This window comes from Micropterus salmoides, unplaced genomic scaffold (genome assembly GCF_014851395.1).
Source record: "Micropterus salmoides isolate LMB-PRFRI ecotype aquatic unplaced genomic scaffold, ASM1485139v1 Ms_hic_scaffold_6, whole genome shotgun sequence".
Classification (NCBI taxonomy): domain Eukaryota; kingdom Metazoa; phylum Chordata; class Actinopteri; order Centrarchiformes; family Centrarchidae; genus Micropterus; species Micropterus salmoides.
In genome coordinates, this window is record NW_024044348.1 from 39,157,290 (window position 1) to 39,167,781 (window position 10,492).

Sequence of the window (10,492 nt, forward strand, 5' to 3'; positions counted from 1 at the left end):
TACTGGACCGTGATTGGCTTGCATCGCTGTGTTAAACTCAGATTTAAGGTGAGCTCACAGAAACTTTCCCCCTCAGTAGATGAATGTGAAAACAAACTCTGCACAAACATCATTCTGCACAGTAAAGCTCAAACATCACAGTGAAAGAACAATAAACAAAATACAGTTTTGACTGGAGTGGGACTCTTTAAAACGAAGTAAATAAATGAACCTATTGAAACTTAAATTATATCTGTTAAGATCATATGTTAAGATCAAATGCATTCTATATATACTAATAAGACATAATAATAAAACAACTGGACAAACCATGCATCATATTTGTATTTTTCCAATTTGGGGCCCCCTGGTGCCATCTCGTTCTTGAGGTAGATTGATTTAGTGTCAGTTGGCTGTGATTACAGCATTCATCTGCTGGCAGTTTCTGAATGCTGAATCCAATTTCCAGTGTTACGTCACCACTGCTGCCAGCCCTGTCTTTCTACATTGAGTTTGCCTTTGATAAAAACAATTTGATAAAAGCCTTGTTTACAAATGAAGAGATTCTGTCCACAGAAAAGCTAGAGGGCTTTCAACCTGAAATGGATACAGGATGTGTTGAGTTAAAAAAAAGTTCCTTGTCTGTGACATATTCTACAGATACAGTCATTGAACCTGTAGCTAAACTGTACTTAAATGTGTAATGTTGGTATGGTGTCCATATGGCTATGAACAGATTATTTTTACTGTGGTATTTTTAAAGTTTACATTGAGTCTATTAATCACTATGTAATTTGAACAGGGTCACTGTGAGAGGAAACCCCCTGAGAACTAATATCAAATTCTGCTTCTAGACACCCTTAGCTCATTGTTTCGGTTCTGCATGCAGACTGTACAGTTGCTTCCCAACTGCCTCCCCATATGGAACCATAGACAGTTGTTTCTAGCAAACAAGCAAATCTCAATCCAAAGACCAGAAGATGTCAGATTGGACTGCTTTCTATGTGGGTTAAACATGTTTTGGGTGGGTTGTGATCATTTAGGCTACTTTTTGTACCATTTGGAGTTTCCACCACCAAAAGTTAGGCTATATAGGTAGGTAGGTAGATTTATTTTGTCACAATATAACATGTTATATTGTGAAATTGAGTTTGTAACTCCCTTCTGCTACGTAGTATGATGAGTTAGTCCAAACGCTCTCTGGCAGGTCTTTGCCCTGGCAGAGGCCCTGCTGTGCTGGCAGACTGGCAGGGTTGTGTTTGAAGTTCTCATGTAGGGTATGTGTCACTTACCAATAAATTACTTATTTCTACAAACAAACTGAGATTTTTAAGTACTGTTATTGGACCAATGTGAACAAATGTTGTGTGAGTTTTTCCATTGTCTTTTGGGGATTTTTAAAAGATGTCTCACCTTTTGTCTGCTGACTATGTGATAGAATGAATGGAAGTATGACATTTTCAGATTTTATAACCCTCTTTATCCACCTAAAGTGGCTGAAGTAATGCCACGCTGCAAACACTGGTGTTGTCTTGACACTGCTACCATCTACTGAAGAAAACATGTAAAGACAGAGTGAGAGAGAAGACAGTGTTGAAGATTATTTATAAAACCCATCTCCACCTTGGTAGTTCCATCAAAATTGCTCAACACTTAATAAACACAACAATGCTGTACTCACAAACCTTTGCCAACCTGGTTAATAGTCCAGCTCCGATTGCATTATTATGTAAATGTGTATGTAATACATCATGAACATCAATGTAAAACTACTTTAATGAATCCCAATACTGCAGACCTGCAATAAATCCTACTAAATTAAGAACTAATAACTGCAACATTATTAGGAAGACCTTCAATACCTTCAATAGTTAATGACCATAAAGTTGAGTCAACATATCTAAAACAGTGTCATTGTTTCACATAGCTGGTTTTTATAACAGATCCGGCCTTTTGGATTGCCTTATTTTCATCTTAATGTTAAACCACACAATGTGGATAATAGCCTAAATTGTCATAAAGAAGAAAATGTACACTGTTTTTCATTTAATTCCTTTTGACTTGACATGCCAAAAGAAGTACATTTGAATGTACTCTAAGTTCAATTTTTTTTAAAAAGCATGCGCAATTTGTTACATCTAGAGTATGTTACATAGGGTTGTGGTTCTCCAAATGAACTGCTTACGTATTGTTACCCTCTTCACATAATTTATTTCAGGAGACAAACATTTTCTGCATTTGGGAATGGAGCTTCATGCTTGGTTAGCAACCACATCAAGCTGCTGAATTTAATTTTGAAAACGTCTCATTTCCACAGAATAAATGGCAAATGAACACAGGTGGGTAAACTTAAAATTGTACTCAAGTAAAAGTACTGTTACTTTGCAAAAACAAGTATACGTGGTCATCAAAAAAACTACTTTAGTAAGAATACAAAAGTATTTACTAAAAAAATGCTTGAGTAGTGAGTAGCTTAAGAAATAAAAAAAAGTCTTTGATTTGATGTGGTTGTGACTGGACTGATTTCACCTACTGATGGTCTTCCTCTGGTAAAGGTAAGAAAAAATCTGTTATTTATCATAATCTATCCATCTATCTGAAGTTTGACTATTAGTTAGATCCAGCATAGTCAAAGTCTAATACCCCTAAAGATTCTTTCCCTCCTCATTACTCACTCCACAACATTGTTAGAAAAACGCTATTACGAGTCATGTTTGGCTTTTTTTGTCATTTAGTGCCACTGGGCAGCAGGTGTAACTGATTGTTACCATGGTAGATAGCTTCTAAGAGCAAAATTAAGACTGGCCCAACACTACTAAAATATCTTGTGAAAGTGGCCCCTGGACTGGTTCTCTCTCTGTTCCCCACATGGAAATTCAGCTCAACCTGGTCTGGTAACAATGCTAAGCTCACATAAGCTTTTGGCAGTCAGCCAGTCTCTCTCTCTTCCATGGTTCCCACCCTCTTAGTATGGCTGTGTTTGGTTTGTCTTTCCATTTCTCTTTCAGTAAAATCAGTCTACATAATTGAGAACCTGTCTCACACAGAAACAAATTAAAGATACCTCCAGAGGCCTGTTAAGTTGGTTAGGAGTAGCCTGTTTGGGTGCTTGACATGTCACAGTAAGAAATGCACAGGTGTAAATAATAAAGTGAATGATGGTTGAATTCCATTTAGCTGCTTACTTAACACAATTGTACCTATTGGTCAAATCAAAACCATGATTACAAACTAGTCTTGATTGTAACTGTTTTACCTGTGCAGAACTACAGAAATCTAGTGTTTCATGAGAGCATTAGGAAGTACTAAAGTTATGCTTTATCTTACAATATGTACAGTGGAGTTACAATATGCAAATATTATATGTGAATATATTAAAATTGTATAGAGGAGAAATTGACAGAGTTAAAAAATGGAGAGTGAAATGTACAGTAAGAACAGCATCTGTGTACCTGGTAAGTATGCAGAGTATAATAACGTATATCCAGTTGGTTATATGTACAGTAACATTATTAAACAGTGCAGGGGTTTAGTCTGTGCAAAACTAACATGTCTGTTAAAGTACTGTGAGCTGTGCAGTATGAGTCCATGGTTAAGCGACATCCTTGATGATGTTTCTTGTCCTGCCCAGGCAGTGCTTGTGAGAAATGTTCTCACTGGTGTGTAACTGGGTGATCTGTTGGACTGTTTTCCCCACCTGCTGGAATGCTTTATGGTCTGATGCAGTTGCCATACCACACTGAGATAGTTTGTGAGTGTGCACTCACTGGAACAGCGGTAGAAGTCCAGCAGGCTCCTGGGACACAGAGGAACTTTCTTAATGCTCCATAGGAAGTAAAGGCACTGCTGTGCCACTTTGACTAGGGTGGAGGAGTTAAGGGACCAGGTGGGAGATCATCAGAGATGTGGGTGCCAAGAAACTTGAAGCTTGACACATGCTCTACCACAGCTATGCACATGAATTACTATTCTTGGTAATTATACATATCTGCCAGTGCAACTCATGTATCTTCCCCTTAAGAAACTGTATTAAGGGGTCCTATTGTTACTTAGATGAATTTTGTTTGTTTCACAGTAAGCACGGTATGAACATTTTTCTAATGTCATACATGATCCACTTACCTATGGACCTATGGAAAAATACACACAATATAAAGATCCTTAAGGTATCGATTTATGATAAATAACGGTTCAAATGGGAGGTACAACTGATGTTCCTCTCAGAATCTCCTTACCAACCTACATTCCCACAGACAATGGAAGAGTGTTCCTTTGACATCATCATATTTAGTGCAAGTATAAGGGATTTTACTGTGAAATATGTGCACTGTGGGAACAACAATTTTTGACTTGGCACAGTGGGGGGAGCTGTTTTCTGCCTTTTCAGTGACTCGTGTCTCCAACTGTGTCTTCTGTCATGTATAGAGCTAAACAACTTTTTCTGAATGAGTCAGCAAACAATTGCCTATTTATACATCTAGAAGGCACAGAGCCGAGAATTAATTTGTATTTAATGTGTGTTCATCACTATGATTCATATATGTAATGTATTTCTAAATGTCATTGCACCACTATTTAAACAGTCAAAACAGGAAGTACTACAGGATTGCTACAAGGCCTCATAGAAACATGAACAGCAAGGCAGAAGTGACTTGCTGACATGTTCACCTTAGCGAATTTGGTACTTTAGAGCACGAAAACTGACAATTTCACACATATACTGCATGCCACCTCTGAGTATGATGCACAGTACTGCCTACCTACCATCTGTATTACTCTTTAACAGGTACAGTGCAATACACTGCCACATCCAACTACACATGACAACTATGAACATGCACACACAGGTGACCTGCACAATTCACAGCAACTTGATGACAAGATGATTTCAGTGAGTCCAACTCAGATCAGCCCATCTGATCCAAGAGCAACTTTTTAACTTTTAATTTTAACTGTCTACTTTCCAGAGCCTTCTCTGCTCCTCATATACCATGACTCCTGGTACAACGTGGTCACTCTAGTTCACCACAGATCTGTTCCAAATGCAGCTGTTGATGGAAATAATTCAGGCTGTAAATATAGTTTTGCCTCCATGGGGACATGACTTGGACACGCACCATCTGTAATTTCACTCACAAAGGAAATTATAACAATTTATACCTGAATTGGCATGTTTTTCATTAAGTAAAAGGTTCAAGTACAGGTTGATTTAAGAGTGAGAGGACATGACAAAGCTCCTCCAGGGCGACAGAAAATATCTTACAACTGTTCACAGACTGAGTAACACTCTCCATGACAAGTAAACTGACCTTCCTGTGTAAAATCAGTGGAATGCCTCTTTAATGAGGGTGAATATCATAAAAACCTTGAGTGCTGGATGAACAACACTGTCACGCAATCTGTGGAAATAAACTACAGTCTGATTTCTCTGCCACTGCTTTTATCAGATCCAGATCATTTTCCAATTGTAAATATTCTTTTTACAAATGACTAAGTGTGTCCAGCCTTTTTATCACTTGAGAAAAACTACAAGAAAGAAGCAAAACAATGAAATAAAGGAATTTTTCTGGAGCAAGATTAATGGTTCATTTCCTTAGAAAAGCAGTTGGTATAAAGAGGAACTATTTTACTCTCAGAAAAGTTGACCACAATTCTTTTAGAATTACGCACTCTTCATTTCCTTCTCATTAATCTGAAATCTTGGTGGTTTAAATGAATTGAGTACTGGCTTTCCCCATGGTTTGCATTTTCTTTTATACACTCTGCGTTCATGTTTGTGTTCATATAAATATATATATAGTATTATATTACGTTATATATTATTGTTAATGTATTAACATGTAAGCAGCATTTTAAAGTTGTAGCTGGTAGAGGGTGAATATTTTGTGAGTAAAATCATCATCTGCAAAGTAAATAAGAATATCTGTAAAATGAATGTAGTGAATACTGTAAATGTTAAAATATTTTTTCTTATTCACTCATAAATACAGTGGAGTAGCATAACACGGAAATACTCAAATAAAGCACAGGTACCTTCAAATTGTACGTAAGTAGAGTACTCCGCCACTACTAACAGTAGGCATTACAGGAATGAATATAAAACCACATCTTATACTATTTATGTTATTAAATGAATGAATGAATGAAGCCTTTATTTGTCCCACAGTGGGGAAATTGCAAGAAATTGGAGCAAGCCTCTGGGCTGCAGCTATGTTCAGTGCCGCCACTCGCTTCCCAGAAAAGAATTAATGCAGACAGCAACATAGTATACATGACATAATAACATACAATACATAATAATACACAAGACAACACACATTACATGCGGTCACATGTAATAAAGGCTTCACTCAAATATGCTATAACAGTATGAATGTAAATGTGTGGGAATAATTAATATGCATTAAATATTGTCTTTTTTAACAAAAAAATATGAACATATTCAAACATGAATTGCCATGTGCTGTATTACAGATATTTTTCATTTGTTTGTGGCCCATGTTCATTGGTACACCGCATGAGATTTTTTTTTTACTCACATCCGATGCATTATTCAGGAAAAATAAGAAACAAGAGGCTGTTGTACATTCCCCAACTCTGCTGGACCCTCTGTTGGCTTTTACTAAATACATCTGTGTTGGCCAAACATTTTTCAAACAACCGACCCTTTCTTTTAAAATTTAAAAAATCCAAACATTATACTTGTCTGTATCTTCACAATAGAACAAGGGGAACTCTCTGTTCAGTTGATTCTGTACACCTGCTCAAAAGAGTCATCTTCCAGAAACATGTCAACATTTCCTTGTTTCACGTAGCCACCTTGCCTGGAGGCAGATAAGACAAACAGATGTGACAACACAATCACAGCCAGGCTTACTGCTGCGGGCGGCCTTTCCCACCTGTGGAAAAAAACAGTGAAACAATAGTTCTGTCAGAGTGTTGTTGGTGTGAAACACTGACGTCTGCTGTATGGATGGATACGTGTTTAATTACAATATTACACTAGAGTATTGTTCAAGTGAAAATGTCACACTATTCTACTGTAAACCACCACACCCCTCTGTTAGTGACAAACCCACAGCTAAGACAGACAGTGTAACCCCTGTCAGCTTAGCACTCCACACCTAAATAAACACACAGTCAAATTTGCCTCCCTCACACGCTCACCATTAAGCGTCAAATCAAAGTTACTGATTGGTATGTACATGTATGTATATGTGCATTTGTGCACAGATGAGCTACTATACTATTCTTAATATACAGTGTACACAAGAAATAAAACAGTTTATTCCGCAGAACTAAAACAGTTTACTTTTTTGCTGGAAGACATTGAAATAATGAAAAGACTTTAAAGGACCCTTTTGCATTGTCAGAGTATCTGGACAAGCATGATCTAAGAAAATGTGTTGTATACATGTTCTATTGTATTTCCATTCTGTGTCAAACATGTTTTACTTTTCTATACTTTGTTTCAACAACCATGTACAGCATGTGGTTTGCAGCAATAATAATTTATCTGGTAATGTGAATGTCAGCTACCAAAGTCTTTATTTATATGTTTTATTTTTTATTTTATTCATATTATCGTGTGTCATTTCAATGGAATGACACAAAAATAAAGTATAAAATAAAATCATTCATTCATTTAGTATGACAAGTCAGCCTCAACCTACTGACAGTTACTATAATAGTATCAAGCACTCAGTCATCAGTGCACACTTGTTCACATCAATCATAAAACCACATTCAACTAAATATACCCAAAAGATAGAGAATTAATGAATGGAGAAACCAGGATGACAATGCTACATCTCCAGGACATGAGCATGAAAATTATTTGAATCCTATGATATGGCATGGCCTTCGCAGTCACCAGATGTCAACCTAACTGAACAACTATGGGAGATTTTTGGCTTCTAACATATGTTCACAATATTCACCTGCTGCCTAATATATCCCACCCACTGACAGGTGCCATGGTAATTAAATGACCTATGTTATTTACTTCACCTGTCAGGGGTCATAAAGGCATGGCTGATCACTGTATATACATTGCAAAGGATCCATGTGTGGTACAATGACTGATCTGACCATGAATAAATTCAAGTTTTTATAGTAAAATTCTATAAGGCTTTGCTTTATACTGTGTGGATTATTACCTCACAGACATTTGTCAAGTACTTCTTGAAATATCATGCCAGACAGACCAACTCGACCGATAACATAACCCACTGAGTTGGTAACACCCAATCATCACAGACAAATCTTTTAACTATTTTGTATCTGCTTTATTTTTCATGAAAAGACATTACATGCAAGTCAAAATCCTTCCATGTACACAAACACGGCCATATACACATATGACTGAAATCAGACTTCAATAAATATCTAGAAAGGCAGACTGAAGCCTTCCTCAAGTGTCCTACTCAAAATCCTTTGACAATAAATACAGGACATAATCAGAGAAATAAAGTGACTTCTTCACAGCAGTAGTGTTTCTACAAAAAGCATGAGGTAAAACAAACAGTTGACATCAATAAATACAGTATGTACAAAATTGTTTTACTTTCTATATTATTGTCTTGTAGTCATGACAGGGACTGAGTTAAGTTGCTTCTACAGCACAGAGCTCTCTCAGCATTGTCAAATCCATGTCTTAAAGCAAGTCTCAAAGTCCAGTGAAAAGTTATTTCAGTGTGACTGCAGCACTCTTGATATGCTCATGTTTAGGGCCTCATATGCTCTGGTTTGAGGTAGACATAGGGGGACCAGGAGTCCATCCACCCACTGGGGTCATGGTCCTCCATTTGCTCCTCTACCTCCTCTTCTTCACTGGACCCCTCCACTTCATCTTCATCCGAGCCTATCTTCCCGGTGCTGTTTCCTCTCAGGCGAGACACCTCTTGGTCCTCTGCCTGCGACCTCGAAAGACTCGAGTGACACGTGGCACAGACCCTCACACGCTTAGTCGGGTGAATATGTCTGATCACCGCCCGCTTCTTGGAGCAAGAACCACAAACCAAAAAGCCACATTTTCGGCAGTGGTGTCGACGCTGGGTCATGGTGAACTTGTCAGAGCAGCGCATGCAGACGGCGGAGGCCTGGTCGGGGATCCAGGTAACGGCAAAGTAGGACCCGGGCTTGCAGCCACTGCTCTGCAGCAGTCTGGACTGGGAGTCTTCAATGTGTTCGATCCAGGCTCGCTTCTCCTCGTATGAGTCGGCTGACACGTAGAAGGACTTGCGTGGTGTGCGTATCAACCACTGGTTTCTCATGCTCATACTGTCTTCTAAGTCCTCCAGCTGGATGTTCTCTGAAAGAATAAAAAAAATGGTATGTTATCACAGGATTACAAATGTATGGTACAGTCAGCATGCAAACAAACATTATTCATGAATTCACTTTTATAAAACTTCCCAGTTCTTTGCAGCTCATTTTGAAGACTACAGGCATTTGTTTCAGTCTGGTTGTAAGCAGCTGGAGTTGACAGTTAGCTCTTTATCATTTTAACCATAATTTTATGTTTCATTAGTGTTGGAGTAATGCTGGCAGACTTAACCAAGGCATCTAAACACTGTAGCTGTCACTGCCTGTAGCTGCAAGCGAATGTGTTTCATAATTAAGTCCTCAGGCGAGGTTTTGTCTAGTTGCATCAAGTGTTCTGGAGAAGGCTGAGTTGCTCACCTAGAGGGATGATCTGCTGGTTTTTGTACCAATGGCCGTTCAGTATGATGCTGCCGTACACCAGCACGTCGTTGAAGAGGAAGAAGACTTTAGGCTGTGGCCCCCGGCGGCTCTGCTTCCTCAGCCGGCCCTCTCCGATAAGAACCCGACCCGGCTTGGACAGGGGCTTCCCAGCTGGCCCAAATGAGCTCTCAACAGCATGGATCCGCTCCTGGTTCTCCTGTGCAAACGATAGCTGGTCCACCATGGTGGTTTTGTATCTAGTTGACAAGTCAACAAAAGTCCTGTGCAGCAATCTGAGTGTTTTACACTGACAGTTCCACGCCTCTTTAGGTGTGGGATGTTGTCATGTGTTCGTCTTGTCTCTCTAATAAGACAAGCAGCCGAGCAGGGCACTTATAGCCTTAGTTGTTGGTGACGCAATGGGTTTTTCCAAAGTAAGTTCAGCTTTATGACAAACACATCTTGTAAGAAGTAGGGGGAGGGAGCTTTCAGAAAAACTGACAAAAGCAATTCTAAAGAAGGAAATGTCAGCATTTACAGAAAACCAACATTTTCATGGTATATTCTCTGCTCATGAATGTATATTTGTATTTCACCATGCATTCCATCACCATCAATTTAAATTAAAGATGCATTCTGCAATATCTGAGCCACCAATACAAAAACTGTATACATGATAACATGTTTAAAGGGCCACAAAATCCACTTAGATGACACAAAAGGAAAAACTGGAAAAACAAAGCAGCTATCTACTACACCAATAGCGTGTTAAGTCTTTACCACTGTGAGCAGAAACTATAAACACAGTAAAACTGACTTGACGAGA

At 38.4% G+C, this 10,492-nt stretch overlaps 1 protein-coding gene across 1 annotated transcript; it reads right to left on the reverse strand.

The window, feature by feature from the left end:
- Window positions 1–8,245: 8,245 nt before the first annotated feature.
- Window positions 8,246–10,041, reverse strand: plekhf1 (pleckstrin homology domain containing, family F (with FYVE domain) member 1). The gene is made up of 2 exons (XM_038702235.1): window positions 9,664–10,041; window positions 8,246–9,292 (listed from the first exon to the last, which is right to left on the reverse strand). Exons 1-2 carry the CDS (start codon window positions 9,908–9,910, stop codon window positions 8,706–8,708), a joined length of 834 nt encoding a protein of 277 aa, XP_038558163.1. The 5' UTR covers window positions 9,911–10,041; the 3' UTR covers window positions 8,246–8,705.
- Window positions 10,042–10,492: the final 451 nt, after the last annotated feature.